We start from the raw sequence: 27,912 nt of genomic DNA on the forward strand, positions 1-27,912 counted from the left end.
AACCACCACCCACCCGTCAACCACTGTACCCATGGCTCGGCGTGGTTGCCAAAGAAACGCGTCAACGTGTTAGAATGAGCAATGCGAGGCGGCAAAGCCACCAAGCAGCGACGGTGGGCAAGAAGGATGGCCGAAGCTTTGGTACAGACCCGGCCATTCGCACTGGAACCCCGCCGAATACCGGCTCGCTCGATGCGTTGTTGACTTCCGCCGTGCTTGGTGATAAGGTAAAAACGAGGAAGGAGAGCAGGCGCGACGCGTCAAGCAAGTTAGAACTGTAAGTGACTTAGCCTCGGGTTGCTATGCAAGGATTAGGCACGCGCGCGAAGCGAACACACTGGCAGAGAGCTCCAAAGCCAAAAAACAGACGAGTAACTCCTGAGACACGCAGACAGACGCACCGTCGATCCGCGAGGCGGAGGAGACGAACGGAGTCGAACAAGAGCAAGGTACGGGCCACCATGCGTTCTTTCTTCCTTCCTTTCAGCTTCGGGATTTCAATGGAGACGGACTTTCGTTCCGGTCAAGCCAGCCAGAAGAAGCTGCAGAGAGTTGGAGTACGGAGGCCAAGCAGACTTGTCAGGGGCCAAAAGGCAAGGCAAGGCGAGGCAAGTTCACGCAAGGCAAGCAAGCCGGACCCTGCCTCGACCGGCACTTCGGCTACGGGATGCAGCAGCAGTGGCGAAGCCCCTTTGGCCCCTTTCGTGAGAGCATGCTTCGACCCGAGGGTCGGATCAGAGGGAGATCCTCGCACTCTAATCACCATCAGCGAGCGTCGCAACGCAACGAAAATCCACGGGACATCTATCGAATAGGACGTCGGCACGAACGGCGACGGAGGTCCCGTTCGCCCCACACGCTAGAAGAAGGCCAAGGACAAGCGTGCCATGGCCTCTCGTTTGTTCTCAGAAAGGAAGGAAACGCACGTGAGCTCTCGTCGTCATCGCCAATTAGATTAACTTTTTCTCTCGACTTCCGAACACCGAACAAGAACGGCGGTCAAGAAGTAAAAGACTGCGAACAGGCGTGTGGTTCTCCTTGTTCATGCTAAAGTTGCAATAGAGCGGGACCGAAGCCGAGATCAATTTATCGACGCGGAATGCTACAACAGCAGGTCACCTAACGCTCGGCCAGGCAAGGCGCCCACTGCACCTCGTGCTCCGACTCCAGGGGCAGTGAGATGGCTGAGGAGAAGGAAGAAAGGATGCGTCGGTGATGGTTGGCTGCTCCTGCACTGCATGGATGCAGCGCGTGCCCTTAGTGTTTTTCTTTTCTTTTTCTTTTTCTCTTCGCGTTTGGCAACACGCTGCTGGGTTGCGCTCCGCCAGTCTAGATTCATGCTAGATTGCCTCCTTGCCTCTGCTCCCAACGTCGGCAAACCCGCCTTGGCTTGCTCTCCTTCTCGCCTGCGCTGGATGTGTATCGCTGCATCTCCGACGTGCGTGTCTGCCCGCTTGCGACATCCTGACACGGCTCAGAACCCTGCAGCAGTAGCACAGCACGACGAGACCAACACTCTTTTTGCCGCTCACACAGCTGAGACCAACCAAAAACCGAAGTGTGTTTTTCTCCCTGTTTGCATTCCGCACTTGACCCTCCATGCCGCTCTCGCTCTCTCTTCGCTTTCAACTGCTCTCTGCCGCCCGCATACCTCGCTGACTGGGCTCAGCCTGCGGGCAACACACTTTCCTTTCCTCTCCACCGACGCCGCTGCTCAGCACCAAGGAGGTCCTTCTCATCGCCAGCGTACCTTCCACATCATCTCTTCTCTCCTCCCCCTTACTTGTTCGCCTCTTCCATCACCGCTTCTGCTGGCCACCGCTTACCTTCCTCACGCGATTCTCGGACTCATACACTCTATCTCGTACCCCCCGCTCTTCATTCAAGACCACGCTCCATTACACACGCGCTTCGTCCGACGACCTCTCGATCATTCCCGAAGCAGCGTAGACCGGTCTTTGTCCGCTGCCACACCATTAGGAGGCGCCGCATTCGCGCTCACGACTCTCTACGGCCACCACCATCGCCACAGTCCAGACACCATCACCGACGATGGCCGAACTCTGATCCCCTCTACAACGCCAGATCGAGCACAATACTACTACTTTGCAAACCGTAGCGCAATCAATCAAGCCTCTCTTCCGCTAGCCAGGTTGCTGCCATCAATCCACACAACATCATGTCTGCCGTCGCATCCAGACCCTTCTCGGTGGCAAACTCGTTCTACGAGTCCGACGGTCGTCCCAGCACCGAGCACGCTCACCTCGTCGAATCCAACAACAAGACACGAGGTCTCGTTCGTGCCATCAGTCGCGAACGGGACAATCTCGCCCCTTCCTTCCGTCCGCCAAGCACCTGGACTCAGCGTTCCAGCCACCACGACGTTGTCTGGAATGGCGACCACGACCAGGATGCAAACGACGAACAGTTTTCGGATGCCGAGAGCTGGGATGGCGACGCTCCATCATCGTCGCACGCCGTCAACGGCGCCGAGTTCGATGCGACTGCCAGCGTCTATGGCCATGTCCGGCCCAACAGCATCGCCAGCTCCATCTTTGCCGGCCGCGGTGCCAAGTCCGAGCGCAGACGACGGGAAGCCGCGCCGCCTCTCCCGGCGCTTCCACCGTCACACCACCTGCTCGGCAGCGATGCACCCGCACTGCTTGGCCCGTCCGCCCAGAATATGCTCAGTCCATGGAGCGATGCCGATGGCTTTGAGAGCAGCAGTCAGTACAGCGATTACGATGCAAGGACAGGCGCAGCAGACCATTTCAAGTTAGCCGATGGCTTTGACATTCAGAACATCTCGTCGTCCAAACCATCAACTCGTCAGTCACACTACGACCAAGCTGCCGACGCGGTGGCACAGCCAGTTCCTTCACGCAACTCGTCCAAGACCAAGCCTCCTCTTCCCGCCAAGGCCGCTTCCAGGGGCAGCAACGAGTCGCCACGTCGAGATGGCTCCTCCTCCGACGCTGATAGTCCATGTCGTGCCGTTGCCACCTCAAAGCCAAGTCCAAAGCGACTACCGGACGGCACGCTCATCCCCAAGATGCCTCCCGTGCCCCAAAGCACTGACATCGCCCGTTCTCTCAAGCCAAAAGCTCGACGCGACCGATCGCCTATCCTCTCCTTCGACGGAGGCGTGGCTGAAGAGGAAAAGCTGCTGGGCGAGCTGCAAGGCAAGATCGCAGACGATGCGCGCAGAATCAGCACGCTCGGTCCTAAGGTCAAGAAGAACGCTCCGGCTCCCTGGGAGCTGGGTGGTGACGACACGGTCACCGCCCATGGGCGACCTTCGCTGCGTGAAACCCTGCGTCCCGGCGCGGAAACGTTCGAAAGGCCCTTCTCCCGCTTCAAGACGAGGCCATCTGTTGATGGCTCGCAACCCGCGCCCAGGAGCCCCAACCCCGTCCATGCGCCGTCGGGTCTAGCGCACGCCGCTGCATCGCTCGAATCAGAGGCCCAAAAGGACGACGACATACAGTCCTTGTTCGTTTCCCAGCGTTCCCGCTCCAAGAGTGTCTCAGGTACCGCCGTTGGCATGCTCAAGGGTCTGGGTCTTGCAGGGGCAGCCGCACCGGCATCCAAAAAAGGCAAGCTGTCCAAGGCTTTGCGTCTGGTAGGGGGTGGCGGTGGTGGCGGGCAACTAACCTCGGCTCCGCTCTCGGAGCTCAGTGCATCTGCCAAACTTAATCAACCTGGGTCGAGCCCCATTCGTGCCTCGACTTTCGGAAGCGACTTGCCGCACAGCCATTCGACTCGCCAAATCAACTCAGGCGCTACGATGCAGTCTGAAAGCAAAAGTCACGCCAACTTGGTCAACATGATCATGTCGAGCAACACCAAGTTTCGCGACCAGGCGTGTTCTCCGCCACTTCCGTCGCCCAAGGGCGCAACGATGCCTTCACCGCATCTCGGTGGTGTTCGTTCGCTGGCCTACAAGAAGGACCCACTGAGCGCCGCGGACAGCGCCAGCCTCGCCAGCGAGCTCAACCTCAACGCGATGGAACGCGCCCGATCGCGAACACCGCCTATGCGCCAAGTCAGCGTCGCTTCACACTCGGCCATCTCCACCGAAGACACTGCCGTACGCAACAGCAGCGTCGGGGGCGAAGGAACCTTCGATTCGTTCCCGGCCGAGGGAGAGTCGACGCCGGTCGGAAAGACGAGCGCAGAGACGTCGTCCGCTTTGCGAGCTCGTCCTGGTTCCCCTTCGAGTCATCGAGCTGGCATCGTGTCGGCCTCGTCGAGCCAGACGTCGGGCAGCCTTCCTCTGCCCGGAAATATCGAGGGAGTGCCCTACAAGCTCATCTCACTCGAGGAAGCACGCGAGCAGGCACGTCAGAAGCAGTCCGAGTGGCTCGCTTCTTCGGGTGCTACTGGGGCAGCTAGGACGTCGCCGTACCTTACCTCTGGCGATGCTACCGCTTACGATGAGCTTGGCATGCAACGTGACGCTTCGAGCGATGGCCAGTCCAGCATGCGTCTGCTCAAGAATAAAAAGAGCGGCTTCCTGCTGCGCAAGCTCAAGAAGGAAAAGGGCGTCAGTGTCGACTTTGACGGCGTCTCGACCTTCCCGACGAGCGGCAGCAACAAAGACTTGGCGCGATCAAGCAAGGCGTCGCCCATGCCATCGTTCTCGGTCACGGGCTTGGACGAGGAGAACGACGAGCTCAAGCCGCTAGCCCCCATAGAGAAGCCGGCGCTGCAGATTCGACCCGTGTCGTCCATGTTTTCCGGGTTCGCGGCCGACTTCCTAGACGCATCTGCGCTGGCAGATGGGCACGCACCTGAACCGTCGAGCAGCTCCTCGGTGGGCTCGACCGGTCTGCTCGTACCGCACAGCCCAGCAGGGCAGTCGTTTTTAACACCTTCGCCGGTGCTTTCCGAGTCTGGGCGGTTTGCGTCCGGTAGCAGCTTCAGCAGCAAGCCCAAGCTGGCCGAGATCCGACCTCCGCCGCATGGAGCTGCGGTGCCCGGCCCCACTGTGCCCGGCTCTGCCGAAAGCAACTGGAGCGGGATGGGCGGGGCCAGTGGCGCGAGTCGGATGCCTAGCCTGGACGCGGGAGCAAGCACGTCGGATACGCAATCGCAGTTCCACTCGCCAGCCAACTCGCCGCTGACGCCGTCGTTCCACCACTCTGTGCATGCACCGGCTTCGTCTTCGCACAACGCAACCACGCCGTTGATCGAGGAGACGGCCGCCCTTTCGCCGCCGGCCAGCCCACTGATCCCGGAAGAGGTGCGGCAGCGCGCTCGTGAGATCGAAGCGCAGATCCAGGAGCTGTGTAACGAGCTCACCGAGCTGCGTGTAAAGCATGTCGGTCAAGGCACTGCACCCGTTTTCCGACCGAACAGCGTAGCAGAGGATGGAGAGGGGCGCAAGGAGCACGGTGCAGCGGTGGGGGATTGCCCCGCCTGCGGTTGCGAGTGTGCTGAACAGAGGAGGCTGCAGAGCATCAACGAGGCGGCGGTGCTCAAGGGCATCAGCGTGCTGGATAGGGGACGTGCACTCAAGCCTTCAGCGAATATGGGCAGTACGGGCAAGTTTGGCGGCTACACCAATCGCTGATAGCGGGAAGACCGTCTGTACTCTCATTAGATACCCAATGCTACCCTTTCTCCTTTCTGTTTCTGTGCACGGAGTGCGAGGTTGAGCAAAAGAGCAAATGGGAAGGTTGTGGTGGGAGAGATCGTCAGATGAAAGTGTTGCGAACGTCAAAAGTGCGGCGTTTTAACGAGGTGGAAAGCGCGTGTCGGCTGCAGCCCATCAAGACGCCGGCATGTTCGCATGCAACGAGGACGCAGGATTACTTTCGATCGCGTCGCTTTCGCATGAGTTCTTGTAGACATGGAGGTTTCGGTGCAGCCTGTAAGGCGGGCTCAAGTGGGATGTATGGCTCGCAGGAGAGGAGCAAAGCGTTTCATGAAAGTTCTGTCGGCAACCATGGGATTGAGCGGCGAATACAGAAAGGCAAACGGTGGGATTTTTTTTTGGGCGAGTCAGGGGCAGCTCGACGAGAGGTCAGGGTCCAAAGTGTTGGTCTCTCGTTTGCGTCATACAGTATGCCAGCGAATGTCAAGCGAGGCGCTTATCAATCCATCTTAGCACCTACTCTTTCCCCTTCCCTTTCCTAACCACCATCATCGTCTCCATCGCCTTCCCTCTTCAATCATTCCTGCAGGGAGAGCCTTCGAAGTCGGCTTTTCGACATGTCTCGACTGACTTCGCGCGCCCAACTCTCTGAGCATCAAGTCCATCCGGACCCGACGAGCACTGATCCCCTGCTGCCCTCGTCCGCGCCGCTTCCGGACCAAGCGACGCCGCTGCACAAGCCACCGCGATGGTGGAGCTCGCAATCCGGGACAGGGGCTTCGTCTGGCTACGCTTCAGGCTTCGAACCGAATGGCTGGGCGAAGCTGCGCTATCTGTACCGCGAAGAGCTGGCCGAGTTCTTTGGTACCTTTTTGATCCTCATCTTTGGCGCGGGAGTCGAGTGTCAGGTGAATATGCACTACCACTCGTCCGCGACTCGAGACGTTTCTGCGTACGGAAGCTACTTCCAGGGGCGATTGGCATGGGCAGCGGGCGTGGCGATGGCCGGCTGGGCGAGCGGAGGTGTGAGCGGCGGACACTGCAACCCGAGCGTCACTGTTGCTCTGACGCTATTTAGAGGATTTCCGCGCAGGAAAGTGGTGCCGTTCGTGGTTGCGCAAACGCTGGGTGCAGCGGTGGCGAGCTTGCTGGTCTATGCGAATAACGTGACCAACATCGAGCGCTTCCAGACTGCCGCAGCCGGTGCAATCGCGGGGAGCCGAACAGTCAAAGGAGCTGGAAGCACAGCGGGCTTCTTCTTCACCCTCCCCGCACCAGAGCTCTCCTTTACCTCTGCGTTCTTCTCGGAATTCCTCGCCACCGCCATTCTGCTCTTTGTGGTATTTGCCTTGGCAGACACGGCCAACCTGAAACCTCCGCACGGCACCCAGCCGTTCGCCATGTTCATCGTCCTACTTGGCATCGGCGCCAGTTTGGGCTACAACACGGGGTACGCGATTAACGGCGCGAGGGACACGGGTCCGAGAATTGCGCTCTGGCTGGTCGGCTACGGGAACGAGGTCTGGACGCACGACGGCGGGTATTGGTTCTGGAATCCGTGGCTAAGCAGTATTTTGGGAGGGGTGGTGGGGGCGGCGACGTACGATGCTTTCTTGTATTCCGGGAGGGACAGTCCGTTCAACCGGCCCAAGCGGGTGAGGGCGGCAGTAAGCGGCGGTGGGTATGGCCTGTTAGGCACTCACGAGGCTGAAGAAGACTAATGGGGGAGGGAGGACATAGACCCACAAGCATAGACGTAGACTCTCTCACACAAGGCGGGCTAACATTTCACGTTGCGTACATACAATTGCTCTCTTGCTCTCTTGCTCTCTTGCTCTCTTGCTCTCTTGCTCGCTCTCTCGCACCTCTATCTCGTTCCTCTTGCAAATAGACGACGTTACGTTTTCGGCACACTCTCAACACGGCGCGCTGTGTGACGATGTTATGACGATGGGTGTGAGTGTAAGTAATACGAGCTTTTCTGGAACAGCGAGAAGGTTCGCGGTTGCGAACTGACAAAGCGAGATCCGAATTTCTCTCGTCTTGGCGCGCGCTCTCTCCACATACAATACAGTACACACGCCAAAAATGAGTATAGCTCCGTCCTCTTGTCTCAATCTCCCACCACCATCACCCTCCGCTTGTGTCGGCCTCCATCTGACAACTCGAACACACTCTGACCGGAGCATCGCAGCCCGTATCCACGACCCCACCCAACCACAGATCCCCCTGTACCCATCATGAGCGGTCGTCTTTCCTCCTCCTCCACCTCGGCGGCAGCGGGTCCCTCGCGCACGCTCACACTGACCAGCACCAACACCGACTCGCCGTCACCGCAACAACAAGACGTGGGGATCCTACGATTGCGACCTGAACCACGTTCGCGCGCCTCTGCTGCTGCTGCGAGTGGTAGCGGAAGCTCGCGTAGAGTCGTGTGGTCGCAGGAAACAGTGGATAACGAAGGTCTGGGGAGGAAGAAGTCGAAAAGTAAGTTACTGCCTGCGGGCACCATCAACGCCGATGAAAGTGGGCCGTCTGCTGACTGTTTTCCTCTCTCTCTGACACGCTAGTCTGCTGCATCTACCACAAGCCCAAGGCATTCGACGAGTCGTCGGATGAGTCCTCGTCTTCCTCCGCCCAGTCGAGCTCCGACGAGCAAAACTCGGATTCGGACAGCGACACTTCGGACGGCCCCAACTTCTCACAGGCCATCAAGGACAAGCTGCAACAGCAACAGCGAGGTCACCAACATGCGCATCACGAGCACCACGAGGCACACGAGCACCATCAGCATCATGACTCGTGTACAAGCGGCGGGGGCAGGAAGTCGAAGCGCAAATCAAGGCAGAAGACGCGCTCTTCTGGTGGCACGCAGACCATTACGCAGGTGGCGACCAAGGAGGAGCAGGAGGAGGAAGAAGAAGAAGCGCGAGGCGGACAGGCGGACAGCGATTCAGAGGATGGCAGGGGCAGTGCGTTCAAACCCAACGCGTACGAGAGGGGGACCCGATGAATGCTTCAGTGTTTCTCAACAGGCTCCTGCGACATCCTTGTAGACGGCGTCAATCGACACGCTTTCAAAGACAGCTTTTTTGGCATTGCAAACCTTTTCACAGCATGACGAAAGCGTGAACCTCTTTCCGCCACTCTTTCCTTCTCTCTCTCTCTCTCTCTCTCTCTCTCTCTCTCTCTCTCTCTCTCTCTCTCTCTCTCTCTCTCTCTCTCTCTCTCTCGTGTGTGTGTGTATGTTTCTGCCCCGTGAGTCGTGGCGACCGCTTGCAATGTCTGTTGAGACCAGCAGCCCTCAAGCAAATGGGTCGAAGTCCTTCCAAGCATCCGGGTTCTGCGTCTTGCCCTTCGCTGCAGCCCCGGCCGACTTGTTGGGCTGCAACACGCTCCCGCCCCAACCCGGTGGCCCTGCTGGCGCTACCGTCGGTTGCGCAACTGCCGCCGCCATCACCGAGGTGGGAGCAGCAGGCTCGATGGCGGGAGGCGCGCCGAAAATGCTGCTGCCAGTAGACGCGGTGTTGGTGGTCCAGTTGGACCCCGTAGCGGGGGGCAGGGAGATATTGTAGTTCGGTCCGCTTGTGTTGGTTGCTGCTGCTGCTGCTGCTGCAGGGGTGGCGCTGTTTGACGGCGCGAGAGGAGGGGTTGACAAGGCAGACGAGGACGGTTGGAGTACGCTTGACCAGGTGGGTGTAGCTGCTGTGGCCGACTTGATCGAGGTGCTCGACGAGCTTGTGCTGAGCGGTGACGGACGGGTGAAGGACGGCGGAGGTGCGAGGGACGGTGCTGCTTTGGGTGTTGGGGTTGGTGTCGAGTTGCTGATGCTTCGCGATGAGGCGCCGTTGGGTTTTGAAGACGAGGTGGACAGTGTCGATGATCTGCCGGTGTGCGTCGGAGTCAAGCCTCCAATCGGCGTATGAACATTCGACACTGCCGGCGAAATATCGCTCGCCACCCCCAAACTCGCACCACCGGCCCCCAAACCGGTAAAGTCATCCGACAACCCAAACGGATCGTCGACGACACTCTTTTCTCCACCACCCCCCGTCTTGGTCTGCCCCACCAGCGTCGCGAAATCAATCTCGCCGCCAGCACCGATGCCCGTCACACCTCCTCCCGCACCACCCGCACCCCTAGCACCACCGCCTTCGGCAGTATACAAATCCGTGTGCTCCTGCATGCGCCTCACATCCCTCAAGTGCGCCGTATGCTCCTTCTCCACCCTCGCACTCATCTCCTTGACCGCCTTCATGAACCTACCAAACTGCTCGGCATTCAGCAGCGGGCCCATGCTCATCACCCACAGCTGCGGGATGATCGCCGTGGCCAGCGTCTCCCTGTCGACCTTGGCCGCCATGCTCTCGTGCACCGCCAGCGTCGCCACCATGACGCTCGGCTCCTTGGTCTTGATGCGTGCCAGGATGGGCACGAGCTTCTCGGTGATCGTGTGCTTGTCGAGGATCAACACCATTGCATGGAAGCAGATGAGGCAGTTGACCTTGACGCTCAGCACTTTGGTCTTGGCGAAGAGCGAGGCGAGTTTGGGGAAGAGAACCTCCTTGACGTGTGCATATTCCAGGATCTCGGCCAAGCGCGGCACGGTGCGTAACGCCTTTTCTTGCACCATGACATTTTCGGCTTCGAGCGCAGCGTACAGCAGCGGCGTGACTTCCTCGCGAAACGCCGTCGGCGCCACTTTGGGCACAAACAGCGGTTCGATCTGATCCAGCAGCAGTAGCATGTTCTGCGGCGGGTCTTGCACCGAGAATAACGGCTTGAGCTTGGGCAGCACAGAATTGGTAAACTCGAGCGAAGAGAGGTTCTTCGAGATATGAAACACATTCGGCAGGATGAACGGCAACAACGACCGATCCGTCATCAGTTCTAACACCGCCGGCAGCACTTTGCGCCGCAACAGCCGGTCCGAGAACTGCGGCAAGATCTTGAGCAGACCTTTAAGGTACTGCACTCTCTCCTCCTTGGTGCGGCCGGCAAAGCTGTCGCGCTCCATAAACTTGAGCGTCGAAACGAGGATCGAATTGAAGTATTCTGATTGTTGGAACGACGCAGCCGACAACCTGGCGCCGGGATACCGAGTCAAGAGGTTCGACAGCAGATCCAGCACATCCTTGCCCATGCGTGACCAGCTCTGACTGCCGATCGTCGTGCTGAGCTGATCGACGTTGCTGCGGAGGTTGGGGAGCGAGTTGCGGTTGCGGAAGGGAGGGTTGCCCTTGTTGTGGACGGCATATACAACACAGCCCAAGCTGTACATGTCATTTTCGGGGCCTAGCTTTTCGTCGAGTGCGTTCTCTGGCGCCATATAGTCAAAGTTTCGACTCATAGCCGGTGGCAAGCTCGGGTCGTAGTCTGGAAACGTCCATGGCGTCTTGCCGCCTCCACCGGGCAGCTCAAGTGGGGTGAGAAACGAAAAGCCGGCCAGCTTCCAGTCACCCTTTGCGTTGATCAATATCGATTCAGGCGACAGGTTCTGATGCACCATCTTTGCGGTATGCAAGAACTCGAGACCCCTCGCAACCTGAAGCAAGCCCTTTTGGATTTCGACTTCGTCCAGCTGCACATCTTGCCGGTGATCTGATACGAGCGCTTCCGACAGGCTCGCAAACACCTGCTCGGTAGCAAACGAGACATCGTTGCGTGACTCTTCGAGCGGCTCGACCACTTCCAGGATGCACGGGTGGCGAAGACGCGTGAGCGACGAAGCTTCTTTCTTCAGCTGTTCGGTGATACGCTGTCGGACCTGGCCTCGTGAAGAGAAGGTGTGCATCCATATCGAGACGATGCTTTTGGACGCTGAAGCCGAACTGGACTGCCCTGACGATGCAGCGGTGTTGGAGGTAGACGAGGCATTGCGTGTGGCTTTGTAGATCTTCCACAGCCCGCAGTGTGCTGGAGACTGCGATTCGTCGATGGTGTAGTTGACAGCGATGTTGGTGCGGCCAAAGTAGGACGAAGCCTGGCTGAGGAACGACGCCATAGTGATGGGCTAACGCGCGCCTGTGCGTGCGAAGGCCAAGCTGGCGCCGAGAGAGATCTGGTGACAAGGGGGGTGAGGATGATGATGATCAAGATGAAAGAGTGCGGAGGAGCCAATTACGCCCGAAATTCGAGATCAACACTTTGCAATTCGCGTTGCTTGGCTGTCTGTGCGCGTGGCAGGCGTCGCACACTTCCGAATTTCTCAACACCTTACTGCAGCTCCCACCCGACCCCGAGGCCATCCAAAACCCCCTTGTCGCCATCACGAGCACACCCATCCCACGTTTCAAACGCTCTTTGTCGACTGAAATAAAGCAGACGTAGGGGTATAAAAGGTGGCAAACACAAGTTGATGATGGAGATGTGGCTTTCCTGGTGTTGAATACACTGCATACAACGGGAATGGTTGAGTGAACAAATTGAAGATGCTTTGCTTGCTGTGCGAGACAAGAGAAGGACCAATGTTGGGACGACGATGCGATGATGCGCTACAAAAGCTTGGGGGTATTATGTTGTTGACGATGGGTATTGGTTTCGAGACTTGTACTACTTAGACGAGGATGCCCCCGGCAACTCCCTCCCAGCCAGCTGCATAGTCTTCACCTCCAACAGCCTCGGCGGCAGGTTCCAGGTTGACAGGCTCGTTGAGGCCGGCCGCAGCAGCAAGATTGAGCTGTCTGCCAGAGGCATCAACCACAGCACCAATGGCTCGGCACCAGATGCAGGTACGATTGAAGCCACGCGTGTTGAACCACGTCTCGAGGCAGTCAGTGTGGATGGGGCGTCCGCACGATTCAAGACAGAACTCGAGTCCCTCGATGCTGCCGGGCTCGAGATCCTCGTAGCACACTCCGCAGACATCGCCTTCCTCTGGGACGAGCCGCTTACCGGCGGGCGCTTCATCGCGGTTTGAGCCGGTGCCGGAGCCGGAGCCAGATGCCACCTCGTCGTCGCCTTCAGACTGGTAGCCCACTGCGGTCTCCCACGCCTTACGAAGTTCGGGTTTGGCCAGCGCCTGCGCCACAGGGTTCTCGAGGGCTTCGTCAAACACTTGGTCCACCTCGTCCGCAGAAAGGCGAATGCGCGAGTAGACCGGCAGATGTCCTTCAAGCCGCAGCACCTTGATGTAGACAAACAGAAGATGCTTGCACACTTGGCGTCGGAGGGAGAAATCCATGCAGCTGCAGCTGACACTGCGATCAATGACCACCTTGTAGACATTGCCCTTGGAGCCACTAACGTCAAACTCTTCGCGCAGTTGCTCGCCGTTGCGGAAGCGGTGGATGAGGTACATACGCTCGAGGTGCACTTTGGCGATGCGCTTGATGATTCCGTCGTCGAGCTTGCCGAAGTGCTCGTCGCTTCGCAGCTCGTCGAGTTTGGCGCGCTCCAGCCCAGCCTTGGTAATCTTTTTTGGCTTGGGCTCCTTGTCGGCACCCTTACCCTTGCCTTTCGCTTTGGCGTCGCTCTTGTCCTGAGCCTTGCTGGGTGAAGCTTTCGAGGCTTTGTTAGAAGGTTTCTTGTACTTTCGGCTAGGACCTTCCTCGAGCTCGTCGCGTTCTTCATCGTGAGACGCAGAACGGCCGCGACTGGATCGGGAGGCATCACTGATAGATCGCCTTCGCTTGGCGGAACTGGTCACTTTGCGTTTGCTTGGATGACCAGCATTGAGACCCACTGCTTCGACTTCAGGCTGCTGGGAAGGCGAGTCGGCTTTGGGGATCGAGGGCAGCTTGGTGGTCCTCGTCGATTTTCGAATTGCTGCTCGTGTGCGAGGGGCTCGGATGGGACGCTGGATGCCTGAGCTGGTGACGCCGACGACTTCGAAGCCGTCGTCGCGCAGTGACGACATTGTGATGACTTCGGCGACGACAAGCGAGACAATGTATGGTTGGTGGTGTTGGTCGAAACACGGATGAAGGACAAGAAGTGAGTCAATGTTTTCATGCAACCCACGCAAGTGTAGGCGAGGATGCGATTTGACCAACTTGCGTGGTGATCGAGTGAGCTCTGTTATGAGAGAGACTGGCTGCTGAGATGGATGAAAGGAAGGAAGGATGGAGGAGAAGGAGGTGTGCGGGGGGCTTTTCAAACAAGAGATCTTGTAAGAGACAGGGCCGTGCAGCAACTGAAGAGAGCAGCTCGCTAGCTTTGACGCACTCTCTGGCTCTCTTGCCTGTCTGTTGAAGCCGGCGCTGTTCAGTCTTCGAGCTGAGCGGTCGTCAGGGCGGATGGCCAGCGAAAGATTCAAGAGACGAATAGCGGGAGATGAGGAAGAGGGGAAAAGAGTGGCGAAGCAAATGGGAGAGCTGCAGAAATCAACGCTGAGCAGCCTTTTGACACATGTGTGAAGCACCCGCAAGTTTAGCGTCGAGGCGAGTGTCTGGTGGGGCATTGGGCCTCAAGAACTCAGCCAAAAAGAATTCTGAAAGACCCTGCATGAAAATGGCCATTTGGGCTGTTTCAAAGCTGTCGTCTGACAGGAACAGAGCCAGGATAACGAGGCTTGGATTTTTGTGCAGCGCAGGCATCCAGCGACGACCGCTTTGGATTGGACAGAAGCCAATCCAAGCTAACGGATGTGGCAATGAAAGCCACGCTTTCATGTAAAGATGTGATCTCAGAAAGCAGAAAAAGCAGAAGAGAGAGAGAAAAAAGAGGTTTCTTGCAGTCACACGTCGAGAGCGGGCCGCGTCTGAAGGGTATCGATACAGGTAAAATGAATGCTGTGAAGCCAAGAAGGAGTGAAGGATCAGCGCTCTTGTCTTGCGGTCTAGAAGGCGGCAAGCACCTCTTGCACAATTAAAGGCACGTCGTTGGCCTTTTGCAAGGCTCGCAACCTCGCCATGGACGCTTCGGGCATGTCGTATTGGTCTCCCTTGCTCGAGGTGACGGTGACTTCGTCGATACGACCACCGACGTCCTTGAAGCGCAGATTGACGTGCACCAGGGACTGGTCGGGCATCGCAATCGACTTGCGCTTTCGTCGTGCACCGGACGCTTTTGCTGCTGCTGCTGCTTGCTGCTGTGTGTTCATAATCGAATCGAGCGGCAACTTGTAAGTGATGCGGATCTCGTTGGCAGAGATGGCTTCGATCTCGTCGATGCCCAGAAGCGATCGCAGCAGGCTGATGGTGGCTGCATGGCTGGCACATAGCCGTTCGGTCTCTAGGTCTCGGCCGCCGTCGACGCCCATGCCCATCTTGGCCTCGTTGGCAAACTTCTCGGCGAGCGACCGTTCTGCGTTGATTCTGTCGAGTGCCCTCAATGACGAGACGATGTCCTTCTTGGTGGCCTCAATCGCCTTTCGGACGTTGGTGGTTTTGGCCTCGACTGCCGTCATCTCCTCGACCTGGGTGTCGCAGTACTCTTCCGCCTCGCTGGTGGTCAAGGGACCGTCTCGTCCTGCGATGGCAGCTACGCTACCTCCCTTTCCGTGGCTCTGAGCGCGGATCTTGGCGAGCTCGAGCTCCATGTCGCCAATCTCCTTGATGAGCAACTCGGCCTCACGACTGTCCCTCTCCACCTCGTGCCAAGGCTCAAACAGTTCGTCGGCGGCTGCATCTACTTCCTTCCTGAGGCCGCGCACTTCGGCCTTGGCATCGGTGAGTTGCGTCTTGAGCGTCTTGGCGACACGTTCGCGTTCGGCTACTTCGGCGGCCGAATAGACGGTAGCCTCCTTGCCGGACTCGAGGTCATCCTGAATGTCGGCCATGAATCGCATTTTGGTCTCCTGCTCGAGGTAGATAAACTTGAGCTTCTTGAAGTAGTCGAGCAACAGCCTTTCCTCCTCCATGAGTCCCTCGGGCCATTCCTTGTAGATGGTCCAGTTGATATCGAGCTCGCCTTCACCGGCGAACTGCGACATGCTGCTGCGTCTGCGCTTTGCTGGCGATGCGTTATCTCCGAACAGCCGCCTTTGGTTGCTGCGGTCTGCTTTGGAGAGGAGCTGGTCTCGGAGTGTGTGCAGCGAGAGATTGTCCGGTGAGATCTCGAACGCGTTGGTTGCCATTTTGCTCGGGGAGCGAGCCGAGAGCTGCGGACCGAGCTCAGCTAGGATGGATCGGCTCCGATGAATCATGGTCTTGATGGTATCTGCGTTGAGGTCCATCGATGTGCTGGCAATGCTGCTCTTGTCGCCGTCAGCTTCCTCGTCGGCTCCTCCGAATTGCACCTTGCGCGAGCGCGTCGGTGCTTCCGCTGCTTCAGAGTTGCGGCCGCGCGACTTTCGTGTTGAACTAGGACCTGCCATAGCTTCGAAGTTGTGTGACCAGGTGTGCTTGAGTTGGTAAGGCCAAGAGATCAGAGTGAATGGTCTGGATGCGATCTTGAGTCAAAGTCTTTATGACGACGAGGAGGAAGGAGCAAGTGAAGGAGCAAATTCAACACGCGATTTTGTGACGCGCCCGAGACCAACACCAACACCCTTCGGCGTCACCAATTTAGCAAAGCACACACGTGACCTCCATTTTTCCACCTTCGATTTTGGCGCCAAGTTGCGCTGCTCTGCGCTGTCCAGCCACTTTCTTGTGTCACTCTGAGTGCTGCTAAGATTAGCTGTATGCGCAAAGCTTTGTGCTTTTCGTCAGGGTCTCGCTCGACAGCTGCAAGCCGCTCGAACGATTCAAGTTTTGCGCTCTGGCCGTCACTTTGTGCTTTCATCTCGCTGATCTCGCTCTTCTCGCTCATTTCCCCTTTCCGTGTCGTGCTCAGTGGGGCTGATGAAACCATCTCTGCTCCTCTCGAACCAATCCCCTTTTGCCGTTCCATAATTCTTCGTTCTTACGCCTTTGCCTTCATGAAACCCTCTTCCATATGGTTTTCCACAAGCTTGCTGCGCGGCCATAGCACTCTTATGGGCAGCTGCCATGGACGAGCAGATACTTGAAGCAGCCAGCGCCCTCTGCCTGTCCCCTCGACGACGAGATCCATCTGACCGCGCCAGTCCTCTCAATCACTTTGCAGCTTTACGACAATTGAACGGCGTCGGCATTGCGTCGTCGAACCTCGTCAGTGACGCCCTTGCTCCTACCAAAATTATCTCTAAGCCTGCCTCTGGGTCGCAATCGAGCGACCCAAGCATGCCCAGGGGTATGAAAAGACGTGGGTCTGCCGCGCCCTTCGAGAGCAGCACTGGCGCCACCGACTCACCATCCGCCTTCAAGCTCGTCAAATACGACACCGACCGTGCTGGCTTCAACGCCCACGAGCCCATCGTCATCTCAGACTCTGACGACCAAAGCGACGATGTCGTCGATGGCAAACTCACTGTGAGGGCGGCCCTTCAGAAACAGGAAGAGGGGGAGTTGGAGTTGGAGGGGATCGACGATGTTGACGAGGACAAGGCGTCTACCGCTCTCCATCAAACGAACTTGGCCAACCTATTCACCTACCGCAGTCCCACAAAGGCGCGAGCTGTGCGTAAGGCAGACACCCAGAACCTGCCAAAGAGGCAGACTCTCAAGCCCGAAACCAGTGCCGAAGAGCTCTTCAGACCATCCACATCTTCCAGCAAGCTGTTGTCGGCCCTGCAGACGGATACATCAGCACCAGCCTTGATACTTGCCGCCGAAAGCTCGTTGCCTGCCCCTAAAAAGTCGAAGGCTGCAAAGGGCATACCGAGAGCTACAATCCCCTTGAGGAAGACGCTAGAGGCTGCCAAAATAGCTGGCGTTGCTCCTCTTGACCTCGACCGTGTATCATCACACGGCTTTCGCCTCATCCTGCGCTGCTCTTTCTGCGCCGGCCTATTTGCCAAATCCACCTCCCCCAAAGTCAAGCAGCAGCACATGTCGCTTTGTGCGCCACTTCAGGGGATCGAGAAAAGTGTTACCGCCGTCGACACCATCTCTTCCGACATATCAAGAGCCCTTCGACGCGATGAAGAGGACCAGAAGAAAGCGGCAGACAACCGCACCGTTCTACAGGATGTAATGCATGACGCCGACATCCTCATGCACGAGGGCCGTGCCAGCCAGATTGAGACTTCCCCCAAGAAGCGCGGCAAGGACAAGGTCGTGCTGAAAAAAGCCATTAAGCGGTCGGCCAGGCCAGCGGTGCTTGTGGCAGAAGAACCTTCAGTCGAAGGCAGTCCCGCCCCACGTTTTGCTACCCACCGCCTGCTACCTGCTCGTAGGGCGATGCGAGCAGCTCGCGAGATTGCCAATCAGCTGCTCGGCAGCGCCATCGCGCTCAAGGCCGAGTCCAGCGAGAGCGGAGATGCTGACGAGACGCTCGGGGCTGACTTCTACGGTCAGTCTTCGGACGCTCATTCAGATGCTAAGCTGTCCAACACTCCCAAAAAGATGCGCAAAAAACGCTTCTCGCACGTCGACAATTCCGACAACACCGACCTTTTCGACCCTGACGACATCATTGAACAAGAAAGTCATCTTCCTGTTCTTTCTGCCCAGCAAGTCTTTGCCTCGATGGTATCCTCGAGCCCGCACAAGAGTCCTGTTAAGGCCCTCCAAAAGTCTCGTGAGCGTCAAGCTTCGAACTCCAAGCAGAGTCCTGGCAGCCCTAGCCAGCCACAGACGCAGCCTTTTGCGCCCTCAAAGCTGGCTCAGCGACGCCAGACCCCGGGTGACAAAGCTAGAGAGGGGCTATTTGGCGCTCAAACCACCACACGTTCGCTGCTCGATCTCGTGCGAAGCCATCAAGGTGGGGATGTTGGCGATGCCTCTGGCCAGTCCAAGCGCAAAGCAGACGGCGACGACGACGACGAGCTGGCTCCCAGCATTGCACTCACGAAAAGGGTCAGGTTGGACGATGGCGAGCTCGACCCACTTTCGACCGGCTTAGACTCAGTGCAAAGCGAACAGTCGCATGCACCCGCTACTCGCAGCTCTGTCGATGACGACATGGACGTCGATGACCAGGTGGATCAGAGAGCGCCATCAACTCAGTCTGGTACGAGCACGGGTAAGCCTCATAAGGGTCTTGTCGGTAAAGCAAGTTTGGCGTTGGCAAATGGCATGCCTGGTACTGACGAAAACCAAGAGCAAGCTCCTTTCCCACTGGAACAGACGGCGCTGAATGAATGCAGCGCTGATTCAAACGACGAAGTTTTCGATAAGTGTGATGCGATGACACTTGTCGGCGCCGCCGACAGCCTCGACGAGATCCTGACGGAAGATGATGACGAAGATACGCAATCGTTTCTTGATCTGTTGGAGCCGCTGGACGTCATGCACGAATCTATCGTCTCGCCAATTTAAACGCTCTCTGAACAACTATCGGACGATATGGACGAGCCAGATCTAACGGAGGGTGCTTACAGAAGCAGGAGAAGGCTCGTCGCTTGCGGTGGCGCATCGAACGCTGCCGAGCGTCGACGCAACGGCGATCATTCTGCGCCACATTCTAGCCTCCCACGACCCCGTCTCCCTCAAAAAGCCTCGCCCAACCACGCAGTACGCGAGTCTTCGGTGTCGAATCCCGACCCAGATCTCGTTCTCATCACTGACGATAGTTGCAACAGCAGTCCGCAACCATGATATACCCCACCCCTCACCTGCATGTGGCTACAAACGTAATCATCATACCCCGACAGTCTCACAGCAATTCAAGCATGCCATTCTTTGAATCTTTCATTGCAGAGTGTCCTTGCGAGAGAAGTGCAGACTCAGAGCTCGTCGTGGACATGTGCGTCTGTGTCTGTATCTGTGTCTGCGTGTGCGTCAGTGTTGCCTTTCCCTTGCTCTTCCTCTTGCTGCCTGCCCGCTTTGGCTTCGACCTGGCTATCGGGCGCAACGACGCTCTTGCCCACCTTCTGCTCCTGGACCAAGCGCTGGGCGAGCCTGGCGACCTCCTGGTCGTACACGGTCCACTCGGGGATTTGGCGCTTGGCGCGGTCGAGCTTGGGCTCCTTGGTCTTGGGGTTGGAGCAGAGGTCGATGGTCTTTGCGTCGGGGAGCCAGGCGTGGGAGCACCAGGTTTCGCACCAGAGCCACTCCTTGGGCAGCGTGAAGATGGGCAGGCTGGCCTGCATGTTGTTCGGCAGGTCCTGGTCGAGGTTGCTGAGGCTGTGCGGGTCTGCGGAGAGGGCCTGGTACTGGCCGCGGAGGCGGTCGCCGGCGGCGAAGAGGCGGAAGCGGTGCAGGTCGACGACGTACAGCGCCGAGATGTGATACGGTCGGCCGCGCAGGTAGTCTTTCCAGTAGCCCTGTTTCCAGAAGCGGAAGCCGTCCATGTCTTCGCTATCGTCGCCCATGGGTGGGTAGCCGTACACGTTGCCCTGCAGATCAAGCTCCACCAGCTCGCGCATGTCCGTGCGCACAACTTGATCCGCATCGACAAAGATGACTTTGCCCAGGTCCAAGGGAAACAGCGTGTCGAGGAACAAAATCTTGTACCCCCAGATGGTGCGCTGCTTTTCCGTCTGTGCGCGCAGCCAGTGCGGCCACGCATACGTGACCAGCTCGTACTCGAACCCGTACTCGGCCGCCAGGTGCGGGATGAACTCTTTGAATGACGGCGAGAGGAAGTTCTCGATAAACCAAAACTTGACGCTGCTCGTCGTGTGTTTGAGAACCGACAGGATCATGATGTACGTCATGCGCTCGTACAGGTGTCCGCTGGCGACCGTGAAGATGTTGATGTCTGCGTGCGCACGCGTTGTTGCTGCGCTGGAGGGCGAAGCCGTGCCGGACGCGACGGACCGCGCCAGGGAAGCAACTTTGTCTTTGGCGGATAGGAACATCTGCCCGGCTGAGGCAGCTAGACCCCCTTCAGCCCGCACCGCACTGCCCCGCTGCTTCTTGATCGGTCGCCCCTGCGCATCCAGCTCCTCCAGCAACTCCTCCCTCTCCTTCCCCCTCCGCTTCGCCACTCGAGGATACAGCGTCAACCCGCTCAGCGTATCAAGCACCAGATGCTCGCCCGTCACCTCCACAGGCGGGCTGTTCCACCCCTCGCCTCCAACACTCTGCATCTCGTACAGCTCGTCGCTGCGCCCGCCTCGGATCCTCAACCTCCACAGCCCCGGCTGAGCCTTGAACTGGAAATATGCCAGATTCGCCATCACAATCGTATCCAGCTTCGTGCTGCCATCGGGCGTCTCCAGCAGGAGCTGCAGCCCACGCGGGACCGTCACTGCCGAGGAGGCGGTGGGGCTCTCCTGCCTCGCATGCCCCTCGATCAGAATGTGCTTGAGCTCGTAGACCGCCTTGACGCCTTTGGCGCGCGAGCTCGACGGCACGTCCGCCAGCCGGATGTTGTCCAGATCGTACACGGCTTCCATCGGCATGGTCAGCCACGGCGCCGGTGCATCCAGCCCGAGCGTCAGCACCGCGTCCTCGGGCATGTCGAAGAAGCGCAGCTCGGGGGCGATCGCTCTGCCTGCGCTGTCGAACGCGAGCGCATGCGGCGCACTGAAGCGGTAGAACCGTTTCAGCGGCAGCTCGCGCAGCTTGATCTGCGGGTTCAGGATCACGCGCAGATACACCCCCCGGAGCTCTCGTAGCATCACCAAGGTACTCGACCACCGCTGCGCCGCCTCGGAGAGCGGGTCGAGCAGCAGCGTGATGCGCACATCGGCCGTGGCGCGGTCGCCGATCTCGAACACGTGGTCGGACGTGCCCAGTTGCTCGGGGAGGCCGGATCGAGAGCTGGCTTTGGATGTGAACATCCCCTGACCCGCACCGCCTTGGTCGTAGACGCCGTTCATCACGGACAGCGCGGCAAAGACGAGGTCCTGACGCTGGTGGATGGGCATCGAGTCGATGTCAGAGCGAAGAAGAGCGAGCGCTTGCATGATATACGGCAGCTTTTGACCCGCTTCGTACTCTACGAGCGCGGTAATGTCGCGAGCTTCGATGGAGAACACGTCGAGCTTTGAAACCAGGTGGCCGTCGACCAGGATCGCTGGACCGTCTTCGGAGATGTCAAGTTTCGAGGCCACGATGGAGCCGATACTCTGCCAGAATTGACGAGCTTTTTGTGTGAAATCTGCACCACCAGCCGTCAAGCCCAATGCGCCTTCCAACTGGTGGGGACCGTCGTGCGCTTTCTTGAGCACGTCCAGCACCTCCGTCGGAGAGAACTTTTCGGTATACCCTTCGGCAAGCAGGCGGTACAGCAGCGTCGATACAGAGCTATCGCGAGTGTCTGCGCCTAGCCCCGTCGATGGAACGTGCAACACCCCGAGTCTGAACCTGGCATCCTCCTTTGCGAGCGCCTCGAAAGACCGACTCAGCAATACCAACCCATCCTCACTATCCAAGTCAGCGAAGACCCAGACCGTCGAGTTGAGCAGACCCGTCGACGCAGCAGGGTAGAAAAAGTTCCACACCTTCTCCACCGTTGCCGTTTCAACCGTATCATCCACCAACACCGAGAACAGATCCACCGCACTATGTTTCGCACCCTCGCCATCCTCACCACCACCGCCACCGGCAACCAGCGCCGACCGGAACGACAGCGCGCCCACCGCGTCGTAAAAGAACGTATCGAGCCCAGGTGTACTGCTGCTGATCTGCCCGTAGTAGATCTGGGGCGCCAGCACCTGGATCTGCTCCTGGATCGCCTGGTGGAGGACGTGGACGATCTGCGGGTGGAACGGTTGGTGCTGACCGTTGATGAAGACATGGCCGCTCGCGCTTTCTTTTCGGGTCGCGCGCAGGCGCTTGATGTATGCTCTGCTCAAGGCTTCTCTCTGGGTGTAGGTGGGGTCAGTGCCGGCGAGGGCCGCATCGAGTTTGGAGGAGAGTGAGCCGTCGGCGTCGATACCCTTCAGTGTGAATTTGGCTTCTTTGACAGCGAGTGAGACATCGAGTGCGCCCGCAGAACCAGCACTGCTGGCCGCCGCCTTTCGCAGCACATCAGAGGCGACCTGAGCACTCGCATGATCGAGCAAGAACCAGAGTAGCCGCGCCATACGGACAGAGTCGCCAGCCACCTCGTCTTCCAGCCCACCGGGTACCAGGCCCCAATGCAATCCCACACGGCCCAAACTCTGGATTACCGTGTCGGACAGGAAGCGGCAGGTGTCCTTCTGACTCAGATCCAGCACGAGCACGACATTGAACAGGTTCAACGACAGGCGCGGGAACTTGCCCGGCCACATGGGGCGCAGCAAATCCATCAGATCGCTCGACCATTCGCTCGTCGCCGCGTCCGTTTCGAGATCGTTCAACCAGGTGATCGCACCGCCGGCCTGCGTGCCTGCGGGTGCGTCCTTGACTTCGATGCGGTCGCTGGCGTCAAAGATCGCTGCGGCTGCATTGGTGTCTGCCTGAGCGAGGAAGGCTCGACCCACCAAGCTGGACGAGATGAGATCGCTCGCTTCGGTCACATTGAGTCCCCCGCCCGCGAGAGGATGCTGCAGCGCGTGGTTCCAGCCACGTTCCTTGCGCAACGTCTCTAGCAGCGTCAGCGGCATGAAATCGCGGGTGCTCGTACTTTGCCCGTTGAGCCACAGATCCGAGTGTCCTGGCTCGATACGCATGCTGGCCAGATTCAGTACCGCGTCCACCAATGCTGCGGACCGGTCGGCATCGTCCCACTTTGTCGTCTGTGCCAAACCAGCTGCGTGCAGCGGAAAGTTCTGCGAAAGTTCTTGCAACGCCCGCATCGGGTCCGAGGAGTCCATGATAAGTCGCGCTGCCTTGATCCCCAGGTCGGCAATCTGATCGTCAGAGAGCGACGATAGCGCGACTCCACCGGCGCTTGAGGCGGCACCGATCTGGTCGCGAAGCCATCGAGCCTCGTCTGCGGCTTGTTTTGCCGCGGCGCCGTCTTCGCTCTGCGAGCTCGCCGAGATGCCGACGTCGCCGATGTCGCTGTCGTCCTTGAGCTTCCGGTCATCGATCACGAGATAGTCTACTTTCTTGAGGTCGAGGATGGCTCCGTAGCCAGAAAGGAGCGTGGTTTGTTCCACTTCGGACAACGGTGCGGAGTTCGTAAAGGAAGGCCTCCAACGCAAGGTGTAAGTCAAGTTGGCATCTGACTGATTGACATGCTCTTCGAGAGCGGAGAAAAGATCATAGAAGTTGTCGGAGAATGGGTCGGCGTACAGCACAAAGGATTGCGTGGCTGCTTTGCTATCTGTGCTGCTGCTGCTGCTGCTGCTGCTGCTGCTGCTGCGAGAATGGCCGAGCGACACCTCCCGGCTTGGATCGTGTACCAATGTCGCAGGCATGGCGTCTCGGGTAGCCTGCCGGACTTCCTCGCCCGAACACAAGACACGATCCTGGAAATGGACCCAGCTGATGCACGATTCATCTTTCGAACCTTTCTTCCATATCTCGTCCATCTGCAGTGTGCTGTAAAGCTGGACGAGAGCCTGAATCCTTGGACTGCTGTTGCTCAGTGCCAGAGACATATGCCATGTTTCGAGCGCTTCATCTGCAATCGTGCTCGATGCTCCGAACAACTTGTGCGATTCGATCAGGTCTTGCACCGTACTGGCCAGCCATTCGTCAGTGGCCTCTCGCAGCTCGGTAGCCGTGTATTTGGTCGTGAGCAGCTCGAGCAACGGAAAGAAGCTAGAAGGGCGTTGTGATCGCGCTGCCTCGAGCAGCTCCAGCAGGAATGATGAGCCGCCGCTGGGTAATCGGATTTTGGACCACGAAGCGCGCAATTGCACTTTGACGGGGGGCGATTCGGCATGGACGGTGGTTGAAGGGATGGCAAGGGCGAGGGCGAGAGCGAGCCATGCCCAGCCGACGCTGAGCAGTGGCAGAGCCCGCATGCTTGCTGTTGTCGTGTCTGGTCACAGTGCAGGAGCAATAGCAAATGCTTTGATGTCTTTGCGTTTGACACTGAGACGAGAAGGGCGAGTGGGATGGAGGCAAGACAGAAAAGCTCTCGTGCTCGGACAAGAAGAAAATAGGAAGGCGTCGTGGTTCGGTGGTCAAAGCGCCAAACAGCTTAAATCTCCACGTCAAATTCAGCAACGACCGAATGAGACACGCACGACCTCGTTCTGTCCTCTCTCCTTCTTGGTCTTATCTGGTCTCATCAGTCCGGCTTCCGGTCTCATGTGGCTCGCCTGGTGTAGAAAGGGTGCACACGCGCGATATCACATATAGTTCAGTAGTCGCGATCACAGTCCAGCAAAAGGATAGGTAAAGAGAGACTTCCATTACCGAAGTGAAGATCCGACCGTACAGCCTGCCACGCTCCCGTCTCCACGACAAAAGACAGAAAGGAGAGAGTGTGGGTCTGAGACAGTCTCGTCATGGTCATCCGCACAGCAGAGACCACGGCGCGATCGTGAAGAAAGAAAAGAGAGTTCCCAGGTGACAGAAAGAGGAAGGTCGAGAAGGCAAGTTGCAGTCCATCAGGGATCGAGGATCGGCCAGTCACAAGAGTGCCACTGGGCCTAGCGAGACCGGCTCGCGGACACAATGGCAAATAGGTGGCCTGTATCATCGTCCGTGTGATCAGCAGCTAACTCTCAAGAGGCTCGGCACAAGCGCGAACCTTAGGCCCATTCCCACTTGATGGGGACCATGCCCTCAGCTTCGGTGGCGATGGCAGTGAAAGCGCCGACCGACATGTCGATCGACTCTGCGTTCTCGCACGTGGGGCACTCATCGGCCACCGTGACCAGCACGCTCTTGCTCGGGTTGTTGGCGTTGTAGATCTTGATCTGCTTGCCACAGTGAGCGCCGTTGGCGTACGTCTGCGTCTGAAGCGCAACCACCTTGGACGAATCCGAGTTGTAGTTTCCGCACGCTCCGGCGTTGCCTCCTTGGTAGAAGTAAGTCGCGTAACCGCCAGTGACGGCGTTGGCCGAGGAGGAGGAGGACGAAGACGAGGAGGAGGACGATGAAGACGAGGAGGACGAAGCAGACGACGAAGCAGCGGACGAGTCGTTGTCCTTACCGTGCTTCTTGCCCGTGGGGGTGGACGAAGGAGTAGCCGACGACGACGATGCGACCGAGGCAGCTTGCTGCTGGGCCTGCTTCGTGGTGGAAGCCGCGGGGGCGGCAGAAGCCGACGATGACGCAGGGGTCGAGGAAGCATCGCTGCCCTCGTCTTCATCACAGTCGTCATCCGCATCGGTAGCAGAGGCCTCGTCGTCGTCGTCGCAGTCATCATCGTCGTTGGCGTTGGCGTCCTCATCGTCATCGCAGTCATCGTCGTCGCCACCGCTGCCGCCGCTGGACGAGCCCCCAGAGGACGCCGAAGCAGCGTTGGCAGAAGATGAAGAAGCGCTGCCAGAGTTGTTGCCAGAGACAGCGGCACCGGACGACGATCCAGAGTTGGAACCAGAGCTAGAGCCAGAGTTGGAGCCAGAGCCCGAACCGGAGTTGGAGCTAGCGTTGGAGCCCGACGAGCCGGTAGACGAAGCCTCGTTGTCGTCATTGCCATCACAGTCATCGCCGTTCGCGTCCGAGGAAGAGGCGGCGCTGGCCGCGGAGGCAGCACTGGCGCCAGAATCAGCGGCCGAGGCAGTCGAGGTTCCAATTACACTGCCGGTGCTCGAAGCAGCCGAAGTGGCAGAAGCGGCCGAGTTGGTGCTGGTGGCGGTAGCGCTGCCGGTTTTGTGGTCATTGGTGCCAGATGTGGTCGAGGTAGCCGAAGCCGATCCAGTGTTAGCAGCTTTGGAGGCAGTTTCGCTTGTAGCGGAAGCAGTCGAAGCACTTCCGGAAGGGGTACCAGAGTCGGAAGCACTTGCGGTGGCCTTGGGGTGACCGGTCTTGTGGTCGGTGGTGCAAGGAGTGCTCGAGGCGGCCGAGGAGGAGGATCCCGAAGCAGTCGAGGTCGGGCTGGACGACGACGACGACGACGAGCCAGCGCCAGAGCCTTTGTTGCTTCCGTCGCTGTGCGAGCCGGAGCTTGCGTTAGCGTTGGACTGAGAGTTGGAGTCAGCGCTGGACTGGGAGCTTGCATTCGAGCTGGAGTGAGCGCTGGAGTTAGCGCTAGAGCTGGAATCAGCGCTGGAGTCAGCGCTCGACTGGGAGCTGGAACCGGCGTTGGCGCTCGCCTGGGATGCAGAGTTGGAACTCGAGTGGGCGCTCGCCTGGGAGCTAGACTGAGAGCTAGCATTGGAGCTGGACTGGGAGCTGGCGTGGGAGCTCGAGTCGGCGTCGGACTGCGAGCCAGAGTCAGCGCTGGACTGGGCGCTGGACTGAGCGCTAGACTGGGCACTGGACTGCGAGCTCGACTCAGCACTAGACTGAGCGCTGGACTGGGAGTGAGACTCGGAGCTCGAGTTGGAGCCATCGTTGGATGTAGAGCCAGAGATGGAACCGGCGCCACTGATGGAGGCAGACGAGGAAGCACCTCCGGTGGAAGCAGAACCAGCGATGCTGCCGGCGCCCGAGATGGAGAAGGAGTCACCACGTCGCACCTTGCGCTGCATACGGCGAGAGTGCGAGTGGAGGTTGTGGTACACGTTGCTGCCAGCAGCGGCGTGACGAGAGTTGAGCTGATGGGCGCCAGCGGGCTGAGCGCCGACAGAGGCGAGGGCGATAGCCGCGAGGGCCACACAGACGGTCTTGGCGATGGGGGCCATGGTGAGAGATGCTATATGGGCAGGAAGCGATGCTGAGGGTGGAGAGAGGCGATGCAATGAATGGCGACGATGCTCAAGAGACTATTCGGAGAAAGGATCCGGTCGATGAGAGATGCAAGCTGGACAACGATATCTTGTCAAAAGTATCGAGCCAGGCAAAACAGGATGGATGGGTGGGAGGAGGTGGGATGAAGAATGTCGAACCAGGAGGGAAAAGGGGGACGAAGGGCAAGTTGTGGAGAGTGTGGATGATGTAGAAAGGGAAAGGAAGCAGCAAAGCTAACTGGACGTAGCTTGCTTTTGTGTATTGGCGAGGTGAGAGATCTGCACAGCAGAAGATGGTCTTGAACGAGTTGAGAGGGGGATAGAGTATCGGAAGAGGACCTGCAACTTCTGATACAACGAGGGTGCTATGGAGAGGACCAATGGATGAGAGGGAAGTAGTTCGACAGAAGGGTGATGGAGGAAGGAAGGAAGGAAGGAAGGCAAGGGAGGATGCGCGAAGGAAGCAAGGAGGGATGAAAGGAAGGGTCAAAGAGAAGAAAGCCAGGCAACCACGGACGGAAGGGCAGGAACAGGTGACATGTCGAGCGGACGCCTCCGGAAAATGGGGGATCGGCATCCATCACGACGAGAAGAGAGGCAGAGTCTGCAGAAAGCACAAGGTCGTGCATGCCGTGTGGTACAGCCTCGCCTGCGGAGGCGAGGTGGATGACCGCGTTGGGCACAGCCGCCGCCGCCGCTAGACGCCTCTTTGGTTTGCCGTGCGATGCTGGGCTTGATCGTCCGGATCGACAGCAGCGGTGACATGGACCGACACCCGACTGGCTTATGAGCT

General features: G+C 58.5%; 9 protein-coding genes across 9 annotated transcripts; 4 read left to right on the forward strand and 5 right to left on the reverse strand.

The window, feature by feature from the left end:
• Positions 1–2,179: 2,179 nt before the first annotated feature.
• Positions 2,180–5,575, forward strand: EX895_004303 (uncharacterized protein; the record flags this gene model as incomplete). Its single annotated transcript, XM_029884898.1, has 1 exon — positions 2,180–5,575. One exon carries the CDS (start codon positions 2,180–2,182, stop codon positions 5,573–5,575), a length of 3,396 nt encoding a protein of 1,131 aa, XP_029738648.1.
• A 641-nt stretch (positions 5,576–6,216) lies between these two features.
• EX895_004304 (uncharacterized protein) lies at positions 6,217–7,320 on the forward strand (the record flags this gene model as incomplete). Its single annotated transcript, XM_029884899.1, has 1 exon — positions 6,217–7,320. One exon carries the CDS (start codon positions 6,217–6,219, stop codon positions 7,318–7,320), a length of 1,104 nt encoding a protein of 367 aa, XP_029738649.1.
• Positions 7,321–7,839: 519 nt separating this feature from the next.
• On the forward strand, positions 7,840–8,612 carry EX895_004305 (uncharacterized protein; the record flags this gene model as incomplete). Its single annotated transcript, XM_029884900.1, has 2 exons — positions 7,840–8,086; positions 8,170–8,612. The coding sequence occupies 2 exons, from the start codon at positions 7,840–7,842 to the stop codon at positions 8,610–8,612; spliced, it is 690 nt and encodes a 229-aa protein (XP_029738650.1).
• A 291-nt stretch (positions 8,613–8,903) lies between these two features.
• EX895_004306 (uncharacterized protein) lies at positions 8,904–11,603 on the reverse strand (the record flags this gene model as incomplete). The annotated part of the gene is made up of 1 exon (XM_029884901.1): positions 8,904–11,603. One exon carries the CDS (start codon positions 11,601–11,603, stop codon positions 8,904–8,906), a length of 2,700 nt encoding a protein of 899 aa, XP_029738651.1.
• A 552-nt stretch (positions 11,604–12,155) lies between these two features.
• EX895_004307 (uncharacterized protein) lies at positions 12,156–13,457 on the reverse strand (the record flags this gene model as incomplete). The annotated part of the gene is made up of 1 exon (XM_029884902.1): positions 12,156–13,457. One exon carries the CDS (start codon positions 13,455–13,457, stop codon positions 12,156–12,158), a length of 1,302 nt encoding a protein of 433 aa, XP_029738652.1.
• A 921-nt stretch (positions 13,458–14,378) lies between these two features.
• EX895_004308 (uncharacterized protein) lies at positions 14,379–15,857 on the reverse strand (the record flags this gene model as incomplete). Its single annotated transcript, XM_029884903.1, has 1 exon — positions 14,379–15,857. The coding sequence occupies one exon, from the start codon at positions 15,855–15,857 to the stop codon at positions 14,379–14,381; it is 1,479 nt and encodes a 492-aa protein (XP_029738653.1).
• Positions 15,858–16,686: 829 nt separating this feature from the next.
• EX895_004309 (uncharacterized protein) lies at positions 16,687–18,825 on the forward strand (the record flags this gene model as incomplete). Its single annotated transcript, XM_029884904.1, has 1 exon — positions 16,687–18,825. One exon carries the CDS (start codon positions 16,687–16,689, stop codon positions 18,823–18,825), a length of 2,139 nt encoding a protein of 712 aa, XP_029738654.1.
• A 407-nt stretch (positions 18,826–19,232) lies between these two features.
• EX895_004310 (uncharacterized protein) lies at positions 19,233–24,299 on the reverse strand (the record flags this gene model as incomplete). The annotated part of the gene is made up of 1 exon (XM_029884905.1): positions 19,233–24,299. One exon carries the CDS (start codon positions 24,297–24,299, stop codon positions 19,233–19,235), a length of 5,067 nt encoding a protein of 1,688 aa, XP_029738655.1.
• A 735-nt stretch (positions 24,300–25,034) lies between these two features.
• On the reverse strand, positions 25,035–27,074 carry EX895_004311 (uncharacterized protein; the record flags this gene model as incomplete). The annotated part of the gene is made up of 1 exon (XM_029884906.1): positions 25,035–27,074. The coding sequence occupies one exon, from the start codon at positions 27,072–27,074 to the stop codon at positions 25,035–25,037; it is 2,040 nt and encodes a 679-aa protein (XP_029738656.1).
• Positions 27,075–27,912: the final 838 nt, after the last annotated feature.

This window comes from Sporisorium graminicola, chromosome SGRAM_3, assembly GCF_005498985.1.
Source record: "Sporisorium graminicola strain CBS 10092 chromosome SGRAM_3, whole genome shotgun sequence".
NCBI classification, from domain to species: Eukaryota; Fungi; Basidiomycota; class Ustilaginomycetes; order Ustilaginales; family Ustilaginaceae; genus Sporisorium; species Sporisorium graminicola.